At 39.7% G+C, this 20,485-nt stretch overlaps 1 protein-coding gene across 1 annotated transcript in view; it reads right to left on the minus strand.

The window, feature by feature from the left end:
• hgfb (hepatocyte growth factor b) overlaps positions 1-20,485 on the minus strand; it is a 108,691-nt gene that overhangs the window by 59,873 nt on the left and 28,333 nt on the right. The window contains exons 5-6 of the mRNA XM_062035832.1: positions 9,047-9,195; positions 69-189 (exon numbers count right to left, since the gene is read on the minus strand). Of these exons, the coding sequence (XP_061891816.1) occupies positions 69-189; positions 9,047-9,195 (270 nt within the window). The remainder of the gene's footprint in view (positions 1-68; positions 190-9,046; positions 9,196-20,485) is intronic.

A 20,485-nucleotide genomic window follows, 5' to 3' on the forward strand; every position in this document is an offset into this window, starting at 1 on the left:
TCAAGTCTGGAGTATTAACCCTCTAAAGTGAGTGTGTATTCACGGGGTAAGAGCTGCAAGTGTATTACCTGTCAGGAAGGTAGGTGTGATTGTGTGGCTCGCCCAGGTCCCAACGTTGGCATTCTTTTCCGCTCTCTGTGTGGTCCATGGGTCCCCTGTAATCCTCACCATTGCAATGCATGCACTCCACTACACACACACACACACACACACACACACACACACACACACACACACACACACACACACACACACACACAGAGAGACCAGCTATAAAACAATTAAGAATAAATGGTCTTGCAGCTATCGTTCTATGTGTTCTGGACATGCAAGACGAAATACACTCACACAGTTCAACATATAGGGAAGGTAGTAGGAAGAAACAAATCCTTTTTTAATTCTCCACCATCCCTAGTATTAGAAATTACTGTTGCTTTGCTCACATCCTGTTTTTAGTGTTACCATAGTGTTATAGTGTTAAATACAAAGGAAATGATAAAACATGCGTTATATATATATATATATATATATATATATATATATATATATATATATATATATATATATATATATATTGTATTTTATGCATTGATTAAAAAAAAGAAAACGTGCAGAATTTTTAAAAAAAATATAGCTTCCAATCAAATACAAAAAATTGATGAAAATATATAATTATGTGTAAAAGACAGGTAAAATATATGTAAACCAAGCAAAAACTTATTAATTGGGGTGCATATATATATATATATATATATATATATATATATATATATATATATATATATATATATATATATATATATATATATATATATACAAACCCCGTTTCCATATGATTTGGGAAATTGTGTTAGATGTAAATATAAACGGAATACAATGATTTGCAAATCCTTTTCAACCCATATTCAGTTGAATATGCTACAAAGACAACATATTTGATGTTCAAACTAATAAACTTTTTTTTTTTTGTGCAAATAATCATTAACTTTAGAATTTGATGCCAGCAACACGTGACAAAGAAGTTGGGAAAGGTGGCAATAAATACTGATAAAGTTGAGGAATGCTCATCAAACACTTATTTGGAACATCCCACAGGTGAACAGGCAAATTGGGAACAGGTGGGTGCCATGATTGGGTATAAAAGTAGATTCCATGAAATGCTCAGTCATTCACAAACAAGGATGGGGCGAGGGTCACCACTTTGTCAACAAATGCGTGAGCAAATTGTTGAACAGTTTAAGAAAGACCTTTCTCAACCAGCTATTGCAAGGAATTTAGGGATTTCACCATCTACGGTCCGTCATATCATCAAAGGGTTCAGAGAATCTGGAGAAATCACTGCACGTAAGCAGCTAAGCCCGTGATCTTTGATCCCTCAGGCTGTACTGCATCAACAAGCGACACCAGTGTGTAAAGGATATCACCACATGGGCTCAGGAACACTTCTGAAACCCACTGTCAGTAACTACAGTTGGTCGCTACATCTGTAAGTGCAAGTTAAAACTCTCCTATGCAAGGAGAAAACCGTTTATCAACAACACCCAGAAACGCCGTCAGCTTCGCCGGGCCTTAGCTCATCTAAGATGGACTGATAGAAAGTGGAAAAGCGTTCTGTGGTCTGACGAGTCCACATTTCAAATTGTTTTTGGAAACTGTGGACGTTGTGTCCTCCAGACCAATGAGGAAAATAACCATCTGGGTTGTTATAGGCGCAAAGTTGAAAAGCCAGCATGTGTGATGGTATGGGGGTGTATTAGTGCCCAATACATGGGTAACTTACACATCTGTGAAAGCACCATTAATGCTGAAAGGTACATACAGGTTTTGGAGCAACATATGTTGCCATCCAAGCAACGTTACCATGGACGCCCCTGCTTATTTCAGCAAGACAATGCCAAGCCACGTTTACATCAACATGGCTTCATAGTAAAAGAGTGCGGGTACTAGACTGGCCTGCCTGTAGTCCAGACCTGTCTCCCATTGAAAATGTGTGGTGCATTATGAAGCCTAAAATACCACAACGTAGACCCCCGGACTGTTGAACAACTTAAGCTGTACATCAAGCAAGAATGGGAAAGAATTCCACCTGAGAAGCTTCAAAAATGTGTCTCCTCAGTTCCCAAACCTTTGCTGAGTGTTGTTAAAAGGAAAGGCCATGTAACACAGTGGTGAACATGCCCTTTCCCAACTACTTTGGCACGTGTTGCAGCCATGAAATTCTAAATTAATTATTATTTGCAAAATTAAAAATAAAGTTTATGAATTTGAACATCAAATATCTTGTCTTTGTAGTGCATTCAACTGAATATGGGTTGAAAAGGATTTGCAAATCATTGTATTAAATTTATATTTACATCTAACACAATTTCCCAACTCATATGCAAACGGGGTTTGTACATTAAAACTTTGTTCAACTAGGCACGCCTGGCTCCTGCGAAGTATATGTCAGTGGTACCGCTAGGAAGCGACCTCTACAGTGTTTTTAAGTATCTATTTTTTTACGTCAAACGTCACCAGCAAAGAGGGGAGGATATAATCCAGAATTTCTTCTGAATCTAATCATCATTTAAAAATTGGAATCAAATCGAATCATAAGTTGCTGTGAATATCACATCCTTACTAATCAATAATGATAAATAAATAAATAAACTAAATTGCATAACAGATCCAACCTGACACATGTCACGTTACACACCATTTTATGATAAAACACCTCCCCTTCATTTTATCGCCACGACTTTATGCACACATGATGCACCAAAGTGTTTATTAGGTGAGAGACCAATGACGAGGCTTTCATGTGCACGAAACCTCCCCTGGCTGCACACCGTCTCCTGTCAACAAGACCGAACGGCGCAAATTCAAAGCAGATGTCCGTGACGCCGCACATTTTACACGCGCACGCTGCTTCGGCGAGCCAACTTTGCGTGTCGGCCAGCGTGTTTCTCATTACAGGCCGCTAATATCTGTCAATACGAAAAGGTCGTTTACTGCGACGCGTAAAACAACTTTGGGAATTCCTGAGCGTGTCTAATTACCAGCGGCCTGGCGGTGCCGCTGTCACGCAGGAGCCAGCGAGAACCCGTGTGGGACCGGAGGTCATTATCAAGAACCTCTTTCAAGGAGACGTCGGCGCCTGACAGCAAATATTGCGTGATATAGCATAGACGCTGAAACAATGGTGGGAAAGTACATTCGCCGGCCCATAAATATCGCTTTATTCATCCAGACACATTACTCAACAGTGATTCTCTTTACGTGCCAGTAAAAGAGGAGGCCAAATCTCAAAGAAAAGAGGACGCACCACACCTGCATTAAGCAGACAACTTACAACATGAGAGCTACACAAAAGAAAAAGTGAATTATTTGTGATTTATTTATAAAAGTGTTTTGCAACCTTTTTTGGAGCCAAGGTACATGTTTTTCATTGAAATAATGCAGAGGCACACAACCAGCAGAAAACATGTCAAAAGTCATTCTCGCAATTGTTGGATATGAATTTAAACCAGACCTGGGCATTCTGCGGCCCGCGGGCCACATCCGGCCCTTTGTGCGTCCCTGTCCGGCCCGCGTGAGGCCAATTATAAATTACAAAATAAATTTAAAAAAGTATCTATGTCGAGTGTGCAATACAACGGTGCTGCTTTTGTTTTGAAAATCGTTATTTGTATTACTTCCGTGTGGACGTATGCGCGTGCGTGATTGTGAGCGAATGTGAACAGCTGCAATCGCAAATTACAAAATAAAGTTGAAAAAACATCTATGTCGTGCGCGCAATACAACTGTGCTGCTTTTATTTTGAAAAGTATTATTTATGGGCGTGTGTCCGCGTGTAACCTGCGAGTGAAGGTGCACATGCAGCGACAAGTGATGCACGCTTTACACCCGAGACGCTAAAAAGAGAAAAGTTGATGAGGAATGGCGTGTTTCCAACAAGACATGGACTGCCAAGCAACGTTCCCTCTAAGGTGCGCGCCTGCGCAATTGCGCACTGCTCAAGCGTCCGCTGCGCGCAGCAAATATATGCCGCGCACCAAATCAAACCCCATCTGAATTCTAAACAAAATAAACATATTTATTCTATGTAATTTTGCAATGCAACTTTGAGTGACAGTGACAACAAGCGGCCCTAACGGTGTTCGTCAACACCGTTCAATTGAACACCGTTCAATTATTGTAACGTCTATCGAGATGCTTCGAGGACAGGAATTATATCCATCACTTTATTGAGCAAAACTGTTTATATTCGGACATAACCACACCAAAAACATGAATAAAACACTTCTATCTGGAAAAACTAGTCATTTTCTGCCGTACAAACCAGGCCAAAAGCAACTTGTCATCTGTCACCAACACGCATACCACTAAGCCACTGGTGCGTTTATGGCCACACAAAAAGTCGGACAACTCAAACACCACACAAAGTTACACTATGACTCCTCAGTCATATGTGTGCTTATTTTACTGTCATTTATTATTAATGTTAATTTATTTATATTAGTCATGGAATGCTGTTACACACACTATGTTGAAGTATTACTATTATTATTAATTATTATTATTATTATTATTATTATTTATCTTACGGTATATATCAAAAATAATATTGAGCAAAATTTAATTGAAATATTGTGGATGTGGCCCTCCAGCAGTGCTCGGGTTGCTCATGCGGCCCCCGGTAAAAATTAATTGCCCACCCCTGCTTTAAACCATACCGTATTTCCTTGAATTGGCGCAGGGAATATAGTATTCGCACGTCTAGAATTACTGCCGGGTCAAACTCGTTTCTCAAAATAATTAACGCATGCTTGGCCTTATCGCCGGTTTATTATTGAAGCTGGATCAACTTAGTTTCGCAAAATATTAATTTTATTATCGCATGTCTAAAATTTTCACCGGGTCAAACTCGTTTCGCAAAATATTTAGCATATGGCTAGAACTTCCGCCGGGTCAAATTCGTTACGTCACGAGTGACGCATCTGTCCTCATTTTCAAAATGGAGGAAGCTGCTTTCAGTAGTTTACAATCGCACAAAGGAAAAAAGATAAAGAGCTATTCAGTAGGATTTAAGGTCCAAGCTATTGAATACCGGTACAGTATGCTAAAGAGAACAGTAAGCAGCTATGTTTTATTAATATACCGTAGCTGCATGTGTGAAATACTGTATAAGTCATTAAATGACTCCCGCCTCCTGGTGGTAGAGGGCGCTGCCGCGCTAGTGATCCTTCTTGCGACTTCCGGTACTGCAGAAGAAGTGAACACACGCAGCAAGAGATTGTTTTTCTTCCTTCTAACATGGAGGATTACATACCGGTATCTAAAATAAAACAGTTTTCTAAACTGGACTTTCAATGGAAGCAGGAGGTAATAATTAAAGGAATATCTCCATCGAAACAGAGACTTTTAAAACGGAAAAAAGAAACTAATGAAGGCTTCTATAAACAAGTTATCGATGCTTTTGGTCAGAAGGAGCTGCAAATGGACTCCATTTATAAGTACAGGTAAGACCATAATAACGTTTTTTTTAATTAAATGTGCTTTTCATGATGGTATGCTTACATCACACTCAAAGCGCACGTCTAAATTTTATGGATTCCTTTTGGTAAACGCCGGAGTGAGAAGAGGTTTTAAAATAATTACCGCATGCACGGCCATCCCGCCGGTTTCCGGTAAACGCAGGAGTGACAGGAGGTTTTAAATTAATTAACGCCCCTGCGGCTATTCAAGGAAATACGGTAACCAACCATGCAGGGTTGCAAAATTCCGGGAATATTAAAAGTTGGAAACTTTCCATGGGAATTAACTGGAATTAATGGGGAATTAATGGGAATAAACATTGAATGCAACATGCTAGATCTTGCAGCATGATTATTAGCTAAAACAACCTGATTTAAAGGCCTACTGAAATGATTTGTTTTTATTTCAACGGGAATAGCAGATCCATTCTATGTGTCATACTTGATCATTTCGCGATATAGCCATATTTTTGCTGAAAGGATTTAGTAGAGAAAATCGACGATAAAGTTCGCAACTTTTGCTCGCTGATAAAAAAAAGCCTTGCCTGTACCGGAAGTAGCGTGACGTCACAGGAGCTAGTATTCCTCACAATTCCCCGTTGTTTACAATGGAGCGAGAGATTCGGAGCGACAAAGCGACGATTACCCCATTAATTTGAGCGAGGATGAAAGATTCCTAGATGAGGAACGTTACAGTGAAGGACTAGAGAGGCAGTGATGGACGTATCTTTTTTCTCTCTGACCGTAACTTAGGTACAAGCTGGCTCATTGGATTCCACACTCTCTCCTTTTTCTATTGTGGATCACGGATTTGTATTTTAAACCACCTCGGATACTATATCCTCTTGAAAATGAGAGTCGAGCACGCAAAATGGACATTTAAAGTGACTTTTATCTCCACGACAATACATCGGTGACACACTTAGCTACTGAGCTAACGTGATAGCATCGTTCTCAAATGAAGATAGAAACAAAAGAAATAAATCCCTGACTGGAAGGATAGACAGAAGATCAACAATACTATTAAACCATGTACATGTAACTACACGGTTAAAAATTCTCAGCCTGGTAAGGCTTAACAATGCTGTTGCTAACGACGCTAAGGCTAATTTAGCAACTTAGCAACCGGACCTCACAGAACTATGATAAAAACATTAGCGCTCCACCTACGCCAGCCAGCCCTCATCTGCTCATCAACAGCCGTGCTCACCTGCGTTCCAGCGATCGACGGCGCGACGAAGGACTTCATCCGTGGGTTTGGCGGCAAGCATCGGCTAGGCGTAGTAAGTAGTCCTTGTTGTGTTGCTGTAAGTATTGCACTTAGCCGCTAATACACCGATCGATCCCACCTACAACGTTCTTCTTTGCAGCCTCCATTGTTCATTAAACAAATTGCAAAAGATTCACCAACACAGATGTCCAGAATACTGTGGAATTTTGTCGAAGAAAACAAGAGGTTTTTGTATCGGGTCGATGGGGTACAACCACTTCCGTGGATTTTGTGACGTCACGCGCATAAATCTTATCCAAAGGAGTTTTTCAACCGGAAGTGTGGCAGGAATTTTAAAATTGCACTTTATAAGTTAACCCGGCCGTATTGGCATGTGTTGCAATGTTAAGATGTCATCATTGATATATAAACTATCAGACTGCGTGGTCGGTAGTAGTGGCTTTCAGTAGGCCTTTAATGCACATTCAGTAGAATGTCAACGCTGCACTGTGCATTCCTCCATCACATGTGCAGTGCATTCTTCCATCACATGCACAGATAATTCCCAGCATGCTACACACTACAGCAGGGCTATTGAGGCCACACTAGTATTTGAGCCCAAGGACTTCATCTAGACAGGTAAGTGTTGATGGTATTACTGGGGTAAATATATTCGATCTATGGTATTTAATTTTAATAGAGGTATAATTCGCCGGATAGTCGAACCTCGGATTCAGGAGGAACAGTGTGGTTTTCGTCCTGGTCGTGGAACTGTGGACCAGCTCAATACTCTCGGCAGGGTCATTGAGGGTGCATGGGAGTTTGCCCAACCGGTCTACATGTGCTTTGTGGACTTGGAGAAGGCATTTAACTGTGTACCTCGGTAAGTCCTGTGGTGAGTACTCAGAGAGTATGGGGTATCGGACTGTCTGATTGTGGAGGTCCGCTCCCTGTATGATCAGTGTCAGAGCTTGGTCCGCATTGTCGGCAGTAAGTCGGACACGTTTCCAGTGAGGGTTGGACTCCGCCAAGGCTGCCCTTTGTCACCCATTCTGTTCATAACTTTTATGGACAGATTTCTAGGCGCAGTCAAGGCGTTGTGGGGATCTGGTTTGGTGGCTGCAGGATTAGGTCTCTGCTATTTGCAGATGATGTGGTCCTGATGGCTTCATCTGGCCAAGATCTTCAGCTCTCACTGGATCGGTTCGCAGCCGAGTGTGAAGCGACTGGGATGAGAATCAGCACCTCCAAGTCCAGGTCCATGGTTCTCGCCCGGAAAAGGGTGGAGTGCCATCTTAGGGTTGGGGTGGAGATCTTGCCCCAAGTGGAGGAGTTCAAGTACCTCGGAGTCTTGTTCAGAGTGGATCGCGAGATCGACAGGCGGATCGGTGCGGCGTCTTCAGTAATGCGGATGATCCGTTGTAGTTAAGAAGGAGCTGAGCCAGAAGGCAAAGCTCTCAATTTACCGGTCGATCTACGTTCCCATCCTCACCTATGGTCATGAGCTTTGGGTTATGACCTAAAGGACAAAATCACGGGTACAAGCGGCCAAAATGAGTTTCCTACGCCGGGTGGCGGGGCTCTCCCTTAGAGATAGGGTGAGAAGCTCTGCCATCCGGGAGGAGCTCAAAGTAAAACCGCTGCTCCTCCACATCAAGAGGAGCCAGATGAGGTGGTTCGGGCATCTGGTCAGGATGCCACCCGAACGCCTCCCTAGGGAGGTGTTTAGGGCACGTCCGACTGGTAGGAGGTCACGGGGAAGACCCGGGACACGTTGGGAAGACTATCTCTCCTGGCTGGCCTGGTAACGCCTCGGGATCCCCCGGGAGGAGCTGGACGAAGTGGCTGGGGAGAGAGAAGTCTGGGCTTCCCTGCTTAGGCTGCTGTCCCCGCGACCCGACCTCGGATGGATGGATGGATGGTGTAATTGCTTGTTACTGTATGACTGCAGACTACTCCAGCAGACTTCCACTCAAGCCAGCTAGCTGTTCCTGTACTTGTTAAATGATTTTGGGGCCAATATCTCTTGCTAGCTAGGTTTATGTACCACCATAGTCTCATAATGAACCGACAATATTTCTCCGTTAGCCGTGATGCTAAAATAGTGAAGGGAAAAGTCCGCCCGGTCCATAGCTTTCTGGGAATGTGACTCGTCCAAACTAATTTATTTTGATATCCCTGCTGTACACTGACTACTCTAAAGAATATCCAAGTTACATTTCTATTGTATTGTCCCTAATGAAGATGCAGTACGTTGATTTATAAATGGTTGCTCAAATGTGAAGGTGTGCCAGAAAGGTGTAAGGTGTGTATGTCCTACCCTGGGAACACTGTGGTATGGCACACTCTTGGTGTCTCAGGTGTGGCCGTGGGTCCGTAGTGAAGCACCATGGTCCGGCGGTGGAGTTATCTGGGTTACGACAGTAGTTCTCCCTGAGGTCCTTCTTCCAGAAGCGCCTGGACGTGAATCTATCAGGAGCAGAACAGCGGTTCCATGAACAAGCACATGTGCAAAGACCACCTGAAAGGTCTTTGTAGCCATCGTGTGGATACCATTTTAAAACTCAGAAACAGAAAAACCCTCAAGGCCTCAGTGATTGTTGTCTTATCCAACATACGTGGTCAAAGGTTTTACATACACCTGTAAAGAAGATCATGTCATGGCTGTCTTGAGTTTCCAATCATTTCTACAAGTCTTATTTTTTTGTGATAGAGTGATTGGAGCACATACTTGACCTGACCACAGAAGGTCTTATCTGTGACCATGTGGTGTCAGATGAAACAAAAATGGAGCTGTTTGGTCACAATACCCAGCAATATGTTTGGAGGAAAAAAGGTGAGACCTTTAGTCCCAGGAACACCATACCTACCGTCAAGCATGCTGGTGGTAATATTATGCTCTGGGCCTGTTTTGCTGCCAATGGAACTGGTGCTTTACAGAGAGTACCATATTTTTCCGGAGTATAAGTCGCACCGGAGTATAAGTCGCACCGGCCAAAAATGCATAAAAAAGAAGGAAAAAAACATATATAAGTCGCACTGGAGTATAAGTCGCATTTTTTGGGGAAATGTATTTGATAAAAGCCAACACCAAGAATAGACATTTGAAAGGCAATTTAAAATAAATAAAGAAAAGTGAACAACAGGCTGGATAAGTGTATGTTATATGAGGCATAAATAACCAACTGAGAACGTGCCTGGTATGTTAACGTAACATATTATGGTAAGAGTCATTCAAATAACTATAACATATAGAACATGCTATACGTTTACCAAACAATCTGTCACTCCTAATCGCTAAATCCCATGAAATCTTATACGTCTAGTCTCTTACGTGAATGAGCTAAATAATAGTATTTGATATTTTACGGTAATGTGTTAATAATTTCACAGATAAGTCGCTCCTGAGTATAAGTCGCACCCCCCGGCCAAACTATGAAAACAACTGTGACTTATAGTCCGAAAAATACGGTAAATAGGATAATGGAAAAGGAGGATTACCTTCAAATTCTTCAGGACAAGCTAAAATCATCAGCCCGGAGGTTGGGTCTTGGGTGCAGTTGGGTGTTCCAACAGGACAATGACCCAAAACACACGTCAAAAGTGCTAAAGGAATGGATAAATCAGGCTGGAATTAAGGTTTTTAGTATGGCCTTCCCAAAGTTCTGACGTGTGGACAATGCTGAAGAAACAAGTCCATGTAAGAAAACCAACAAATTTAGCTGAACTGCACCAATTTTGTCAAGAGGAGTTTGTCAAAAATTCGAGCAGAAGCTTGTGGATGGCTACCAAAAGCGCCTTATTGCAGTGAAACTTGCCAAGGGACATGTAAGCAAATATTAACATTGCTGTATGTATACTTTTGACCCAGCACATTTGCTCACATTTTCAGTAGACCCATAATAAATTCATAAAACAACCAAACTTCATGAATGTTGTTTGTGACCAACAAGTATGTGCTCCAATCACTCTATCACAAAACAATAAGAGTTGTAGAAATGATTGGAAACTCAAGACAGCCATGACATTATGTTCTTTACAAGTGTATGTCAACTTTTGACCATGACTGTAAGTGTCTAATCAGCGTAAATGTGATACACCGTCATCAAACTCAATGATAAGAGGACAGCATCATTTTAAAATAATATTCCCGGAATAATCTATAGCTTTCCATGAGGCCTGAGCAGAACGAAAAGTAAACATATACTCATATAGACTCATATATTCATATATTCCAAGTCCTTCAGAGATAGACGCTTGGCCAAACAGTTTTTCCGCAGGGCGATGGAAAGATTATCTCATAACCATCAGCCATTTTTAGGCCACACACTGAAATGTATCCACATTTTATAGAAAGTCAGGTTTTTTTTTTTTTATGGTGAAATAACATTCTCTCCTAGACTTAGACTTAGACAAACTTTAATGATCTGCAAGGGAAATTGTTCCACACAGTAGCTCAGTTACAAAGGATGGAAAGGGTAAGGATGGAAAGGATAATGCACACAAAGGCACAACAAGAGGGCGAAAACAAAAGGTATAAAGTAGGCTAAAAATGTACCATAGTAGCAATATAAAATATAACATATACCGTATTTTTCGGACTATAAGTCACAGTTTTTTTCATAGTTTGGCCGGGGGGTGCGACTTATACTCAGGAGCGACTTATGTGTGAAATTATTAACACATTAGCGTAAAATATCAAATAATATTATTTAGCTCATTCACGTAAGAGACTAGACGTATAAGATTTCATGGGATTTAGCGATTAGGAGTGACAGATTGTTTGGTAAACGTATAGCATGTTCTATATGTTATAGTTATTTGAATGACTCTTACCATAATATGTTACGTTAACATACCAGGCACGTTCTCAGTTGGTTATTTATGCCTCATATAACGTACACTTATTCAGCCTGTTGTTCACTATTCTTGATTTATTTTAAATTGCCTTTCAAATGTCTATTCTTGGTGTTGGGTTTTGTCAAATACATTTCCACAAAAAATGCGACTTATACTCCAGTGCGACCTACTGTATTTTCCGCACTATAAGGCGCACCTAAAAACCTCCAATTTTCTCAAAAGCTGACAGTGCGCCTTATAATCCGGTGCGCCTTATATATGGACCAATATTGAGCCACAACAGGTCTCACAACTACGGGATACATAACGTAACCCCAGCCTCACTGTAGTGTCTATTCTATGCGCCTTATAATGCGGTGCGCCTCATATATGAACAAAGTTTTAAAATAGGCCATTCATTGAAGGTGCGCCTTATAATCCGGTGTGCCCTATAGTGCGGAAAATACGGTATATATGTTTTTTTCCTTCTTTATTATGCATTTTCGGCCGGTGCGACTTATACTCCGGAGCGACTTATACTCCGAAAGATACGGTATGTAATATTTACATATTATATATACAGTATATAATATATACTGATATATTATAATATTATATTATATTATATTGTTATATAATATAGACAATATATTTAAAAAAATCCCAATTACCATGTGCAATATTATTACCATGTGCAATATTATACTTACATACACTACCGATCAAAAGTTTGGGGTCACATTGAAATGTCCTTATTTTTGAAGGAAAAGCACTGTACTTTTCAATGAAGATAACTTTAAACTAGTCTTAACTTTAAAGAAATACACTCTATACATTGCTAATGTGGTAAATGACTATTCTAGCTGCAAATGTCTGGTTTTTGGTGCAATATCTACATAGGTGTATAGAGGCCCATTTCCAGCAACTATCACTCCAGTGTTCTAATGGTACAATGTGTTTGCTCATTGGCTCAGAAGGCTAATTGATAATTAGAAAACCCTTGTGCAATCATGTTCACACATCTGAAAACCGTTTAGCTCGTTACAGAAGCTACAAAACTGACCTTCCTTTGAGCAGATTGAGTTTCTGGAGCATCACATTTGTGGGGTAAATTAAATGCTCAAAATGGCCAGAAAAAGAGGACTTTCATCTGAAACTCGACAGTCTATTCTTGTTCTTAGAAATGAAGGCTATTCCACAAAATTGTTTGGGTGACCCCAAACTTTTGAACGGTAGTGTACTTACAGTGAGCTGTCCAGTTTGAGGTTTACGATGCATTTACAGAAAGACTACAAATAAATGATTTCTTTAGAAAAATGTAAAAATACACATTTTGTTGGAGTTCAAAGGCAATGCACTAAATACTTTTTTGCATCAAGTAAAGACATGATTGGCCAGATTAAATCACATTAAATCAATTCAGTCTAATATTGCAAACTAAAATGCTGTCTGCTGGGTTAAATGTGTAGGTTATTTGTTTTATTGTACAGTACAGGCCAGAAGGTTGGACACACCTTCTCATTCAACGGGTTTTCTTTATTTTCATGACTATTTACATTGTATATTGTCACATAAAAACTATGAACATGTGGAGTTATGTTCTTAACAAAACAAGTACAAATAACTGAAAACATGATTTATATTCTAGTTTTTTCAAAATAGCGACCCTTTGTATCAAAATAGCCACTTGCTATGCACACTCTTGGCATTCTCTCCATGAGCTTCAAGAGGTCGTCAACCAGGGTTGATTAGTGGAATTTATTGCTTTATCAATGGGGTTGGGACCATCAGTTGTGTTGTGAATGAGATGGGTGCGTCCAAACTTATGGCCTGTACTGTACATTGTAGTACAGTTTTGGTAGGTTTGATTTGGTTATTCGAGGAAGGTTTGCCCTGGTTTTTGTACCCAGTTTCAGTTATCGTACAGGCAAACATTGCATTGTTACGCTGAATCGAGAGCCTAAACAGAACATTTCACGCATTGTTGATTCAGTCTCTTTGCTTATTTTCATTCAGTTTGACTGAAAAAGAACCCACTACTGGGACCAAAGCACTCTGGAATATATTGTTTGACACAAACAGACTATCTTTGAATCTCAGTATAAGTAAAATAATGCTATATGGTAACAGAAACAAAAAACACAGGACGAGATGTTGAACAGTCCCTTGTGCCAAATGTGGTGAGTACTCACTTGAGACGTCCTTGTTGTTGAGAGTGGTAGACAGACAACGTGGGAGTGTGGGGGGGTGGGGTGTTCTTGTGAGTTGTGTGGGATATGAGACTTGGTCAGGGTTAAATTCCAGGACAATTGGACAAGTGACACATCTTCAGTAGTGTGCCCTTGCATCATTGGGTGTTTCGGCCTTCAAACACTAAACAACCTCTGAAGGATGATCAGTCCTCAGCTTGTGTCCCGTGCTCAACTGTTCCCGAAATTCACCCTGTTACACTGCTGTTTACGGGGCCCAACCGGGGTCCTTCCGCTTGAGCCAAATCCACTGGCTGCTTCTTTCAGCTGCCTCTGAGACTGCTCTGATGGTCCTCCGCAGAGCCTGACCGTGGCTTCTTCGTCTGTCGTGTGTCCTTAGATTTTCAGCTCTGTTGAGGCGAGCCAGGTCAACGTGTCATCGTCCAGGTCAATCAGACCTTGTTCGCCATTCGGTGGCCGGTGTTTGGGGCAACTAGTTACTATGTGCTCTACTGTCTGGACTGGGTCCCCACACTCGCAGGAGGCATCTTGCGCAAGTCACCACCTCTTCATTGCTGCTCCGTAGCGTCCTCAAGCTTCCGGGGAAGTTCCTGGCCAGAGACGTCTGTGGGGTCGTCGATGTACTGGTGCAGCCTAGATGGTTCTGCTAACTTCTACTGTTCTCTCCATCTCGTCTTGACCCAGGTGGCCTTGGAAGTATCAGCTGATGTTGTGCTGAGCAGCTCGTGGGCTTGCATGGCAAAGGGGCGCCTTGACTTTAGGCGCACGAGTCGTGGTGTTTCTGTAAAAATCTTATGGAGGAGGTGGGATTCGCTGGTCTGTGCCTTTCGGGAGAGGGCCAGTGTGGCTGCTTCTCGTCTGATGTTTGCCGGGGCGATGCCAGCGAGAATGGGCAGTTGGTTTACTGGGGTCCCTCGCAGGCACCCGGAGACGGTCCGCAGGGCGCTGTTGAGGGCGACATCCAACTTCTTTACATGGGCGCTACGGCACAAAACCGGGGCACAGTACTCGGCGGCTGAGAACACCAGGGCCAGCGTGGACATGTGCAGTATTTTCGTCGTAGCTCCCCATGTGGTGCCAGCTAGCCGCCGTATTAGGGCGGCACGGGCACTTGTCTTTGCCTTGGCATTGTGCAGGTGTTGTTTGAATGTCAGTGTTCTGTCAAGCTTCACACCGAGGTACGTGGGAACGGGCTGGGACTGTAACCGGGCATTATCCACCATGGTGCTCATCTCACGGGCTGCTTCCATGTTGTTGAGGTGGAACATTGAATATGTTGTCTTATCCATGCTGAGCTTGAGACGCCACCGTGGCTGCCGAGTTCCCTCAGCAGTCTGATGGTAGACGACGCCACAAATCCTCTGCATCTCACTTCAACTGGATAGACTTTGGTGTTCCAGCCACGCTGCCTCGCTTCTTCTGCTAGCTCTGAGTAGCGCAGCTTCTTACGTTCATAGGCCTCCTCCACAGAGTTCTCCCATGGGACTTTGAGCTCTATGATGTAAGCAGTCTTCACCGAAGGGGACCAGAGCACCAAGTCTGGCCTGAGGTTGGTAGAGGCAATCTCAGGTTGGAAAACTAGCTGTTTGCCGATGTCTGCCAGCATCTTCCAGTCGCGGGCCATGTATAGGTGTGCTGCTTCTGGTTTGGTGGAAAGCTGTTAGGGTGTTTTTCCCGCCCTCTCGGACAAACATTGTTGTCTTCAAGAGATTAGATGCTCTTGGTGGCAAGGAGTTGCTGGCACTACGCATGCTCTCCAAGTACAAACCCCATTTCCATATGAGTTGGGAAATTGTGTTAGATGTAAATATAAACGGAATACAATGATTTGCAAATCCTTTTCAACCCATATTCAATTGAATGCACTACAAAGACAAGATATTTGATGTTCAAACTCATACACTTTTTTTTTTTTTGCAAATAATAATTAACTTAGAATTTCATGGCTGCAACACGTGCCAAAGTAGTTGGGAAAGGGCATGTTCACCACTGTGTTACATGGCCTTTCCTTTTAACAACACTTAGTAAACATGGTTGTTGTGGTATTTTAGGCTTCATAATGCGCCACATATTTCAATGGGAGACAGGTCTGGACTACAGGCAGGCCAGTCTAGTACCCGCATTCTTTTACTATGAAGCCACGTTGATGTAACACGTGGCTTGGCATTGTCTTGCTGAAATAAGCAGGGGCGTCCATGATAACGTTGCTTGGATGGCAACACATGTTGCTCCAAAACCTGTATGTACCTTTCAGCATTAATGGCGCCTTCACAGATGTGTAAGTTACACATGTCTTGGGCACTAATACACCCCCATACCATCACAGATGCTGGCTTTTCAACTTTGCGCCTATAACAATCCGGAAAACCTATCTTTTCTTATTTGTTCCGGAGCACACAACGTACACAGTTTCCATAAACAATTTGAAATGTGGACTCGTCAGACCACAAGACACTTTTCCACTTTACATCAGTCCATCTTCGATGAGCTCGGCCCAGCAAAGCCGGCGGCGTCTCTGGGTGTTGTTGATAAATGGCTTTGGCTTTGCATAGTAAAGTTTTAACTTGCACTTACAGATGTAGCAACCAACTCTAATTACTGACAGTGGTTTCCTGAAGTGTTCCTGAGTCCATGTGGTGATATCCTTTACACACTTATGTCACTTTTTGATGCAGTACCGCATGAGGGATCGAAGTTCTGTAATATTATGGCTTACGTGCAGTGATTTCTCCAGATTCTCTGAACCCTTTAAAGATATTACGAACCGTAGATGGTGAAATCCCTAAATTCCTTGCAATAGCTGGTTGAGAAATGTTGTTTTTAACTTTTGGACTCACGCATTTGTTCACAAAGTGGTGACCCTCGCCCCATCCTTGTTTGTGAATGGGTATGCTGACTTTATACCCAATCATGGCACCCACCTGTTCCCAATTAGCCTGTTCACCTGTGGGATGTTCCTAATAAGTGTTTGATGAGCATTCCTTAACTTTCTCAGTCTTTATTGCCTCTTGTGCCAGCTTTTTGAAACATGCTGCAGGAACCAAATTCCAAATTTGCAAAAAAGTAACAACATTTTCCAGTTCGAACGTTAAATATCTTGTCTTTGCAGTCTATTCAATTGAATATAACTTGAAAAGGATTTGCAAATCATTGTATTCTGTTTTTATTTACCATTTAAACAACGTACCAACTTCACTGGTTTTGGGTTTTGTCTACAGTACAGGCCAAAATTTTGGACACACCTTCTCATTCACAACACAACTGATAGTCCCAACCCCATTGATAAAGCAAGAAATTCCACTAATCAACCCTGATAAGTGAAAACCCTTTCAGGTGACTACCTCTTGAAGCTCATCGAGAGAATGCCAAGAGTGTGCAAAATAGTAATCAGCTATTTTGAAGAAACTACAATATAAAACATGTTTTCAGGTAAATCACCTTTTTTTGGTTAAGTACATAACTCCACATGTGTTCATTCATAGTTTTGATGTGACAATCTACAATGTAAATAGTCATGAAAATAAAGAAAACACATTGAATGAGGAGAAGGTGTGTCCAAACTTTTGGCCTGTACTGTATATATATATATATATATATATATATATATATATATATATATATATATATATATATATATATATATATATATATATATATATATATATATATATATATATATATATATATATGTATATATATATATATATATATATATATATATATATATATATATATATATATATATATATATATATATATATATATATATATATATATATATATATATATATATATATATATATCTTAATTAGATTATCCAAAAAATAGTGCTCGATACCGTGGTAGAGCGTAATATGTATGTGTGGGGAAAAAATCAGAAGACTATTTCATCTCTACAGGCCTGTTTCATGAGGGGTTTTCCTCAATCCTCCTGAGGATTGAGGAAAACCCCTCATGAAACAGGCCTGTAGAGATGAAATAGTCTTGTGATTTTTTCCCCACACATACATACATACATACATACATACATACATACATACATACATATATATATATATACATATATATATATATATATATATATATATATATATATATATATATATATATATATATATATATATATATATATATATATATATATATATATATACATATATACATACATACATATATATATATATACATATATATATATATATATATATATATATATATATATATATATATATATATATATATATATATATATATATACATATATATATATATATATATATATATATATATATATATATATATATATATATATATATATATATATATATACATATATATATATTTAAAGAAATAAACATGATATGTAATACATTTATTACATACATACACAATATAAACATAAACTAAGTCATCTTCAAATTTTCCATACTGTTTTCTCAATGTCCAAGCAGGATCACTATTGATTTAAAGGGTACTTCACTTGAGATCAAAGGTCAAGTAGCGGACACTCACTTGTAAATTAAACACATCCATTTCAGGTTTTTTTCCTCAAGCAAAACACTTTTTCACTTGAAGTACATGTTTTCTCTTGTGGAGAAACAACGGTTCACTGCGTGCATGAGGAACATCTTCTTAATTGGCTCATTTTATTTTTTACAGGCAGCTATTTACAATCAGGCAGCAAACACGCAATTGAAAAACGTGCGGTGTCTGGGAATAGAACGGTGGGGGGGGGGGGGATGTACCTCCAGCTTTGCTCGAGGCTCTTAGATATTATCTTAATCCTGTTTAAACACGCACAAGCACACACACACACACACACACACACACACACACACACACACACACACACACACACACACACACACACACACACACTCTTGTATTTCTTACTTTCTTGAGACCTCCTAATAAGGCCTACCTCTTTAGGACCACCCTTTCTAGAAATATAAAGATTTGTAATTACAACATTAATAATATATACATACTATGCACAAAGTTATAATTTTACATAAAAAATGTATAATTTTACATTAAAAAGTCATAATTTTACATTAAAAAAGTCATAATTTTACGAGAAAATACTGCAATATTACAGAAACAGAAAGAATATGAGAAATTGTTCCCAATTTTATAAGAAAAATGTCGACACATTGTGAGAAAAAGACTGCTTTTAGTTAATTGTTTTATTTGTTTTATGTTTTTGTGATTGGTTTTTAATCTTTATTATTTACTTCAAGTTATTACAGTATGTTTCCATATACAGTGCATATATACATGTTTTTTTTTAAATACATTTTGGTCAAAGGGGGTGCATTTCAATTTCTTACACACACTTGTTATTTCATATGTTGACCAGAGGGGGGAGCACTTTTAAAACCGACACACAGCCAATTTGAAAAATCCCTCTTTTTAGGGACCACCCTCATTTTAGGACCACCCTTTCTAGATATATAAATATTTGTATTTACAACATTAATATTATATACATACTATGCACATATAAAAAAGCTTGTTGTGAAAAATGAGTTGGAATTTCACAAGAAAACGGTCACAATTTCACAAGAACATTTTTGAATTTTGGCAGTATTATAATACAAGTCGTAGTTTTACTCAACGCAGGTCAAAATTATAGAAGAAAAACTGAGCATTTGTGCAAAATATGATAAAAGTTGGAATTTTACTCAATAACAGTCGCAATTTTACAAGAAAACTTTAAAATGTTGCAATATTATAATAAAAATCTGAATTTTACTTGGCAAAATGATGACGGAAGTCATAATTTCACTCAAAAAAATGTCACTGTTTTACAAGAACAACAACAAAATTGGCAATAGTGTGATACAAGTCGGAATTGCATATGGCAAATGTCACCATTTTGCATTAAAAAAGTAATAATTTTACATAAAAAAGTAATAATCCATCCATCCATTTTCTACCGCTTGTCCCGTTCAGGGTCGCGGGGGGTGCTGGAGCCTATCTCAGCTGCATTCGGGCGGAAGGCGGGGTGCACCCTGGACAATACGCCACCTCATCACAGGGCCAATACAGACAGACAGACAACATTCACACTCACATTCACACACTAGGGACCATTTAGTGTTGCCAATCAACCTATCCCCAGGTGCAATAATTTTACATAAAAAAGTTATAATTTTACATTAAAAAGTTATACGTTTACATTAAAAAGTTACAATTTTACATAAAAAAGTCATAATTTTACATTAAAAAAAGTCCAAATTTTATGAGAAAATACTGTAACATTACAGGAACAGGAAGAATATGAAAAATTGTTCCCAATTTATAACAAAAAAGTCTACACATTGTGAGAAAAATATTACTTTTAGTTAATTTATTTATTTATTTATTTATTTTTTGTAATTGGTTTTCAATCTTTATTATTTACTTCAAGTTATTACAGTATGTTTCTATATACAGTATATATATACAGTTGTGCTCATAAGTTTACATACCCTGGGAGAATGTATGATTTCTTGGCCATTCTTCAGAGAATATGAATGATAACACAAAAACCTTTATTCCACTCATGCTTAATGGTTGTGAGAAGCTATTTATTGGCAAACAACTGTGTTTACTCTTTTTCAATCAATATGACAAAAGAAAGTACCCAAATGACCCTGATCAAAAGTTTACATACCCCAGTGACTTTGATGTGATAACATGCACAAAAGTTGACACAAACAGGTTTG

Source organism: Entelurus aequoreus, linkage group LG24 (assembly GCF_033978785.1).
Source record: "Entelurus aequoreus isolate RoL-2023_Sb linkage group LG24, RoL_Eaeq_v1.1, whole genome shotgun sequence".
NCBI lineage: Eukaryota > Metazoa > Chordata > Actinopteri > Syngnathiformes > Syngnathidae > Entelurus > Entelurus aequoreus.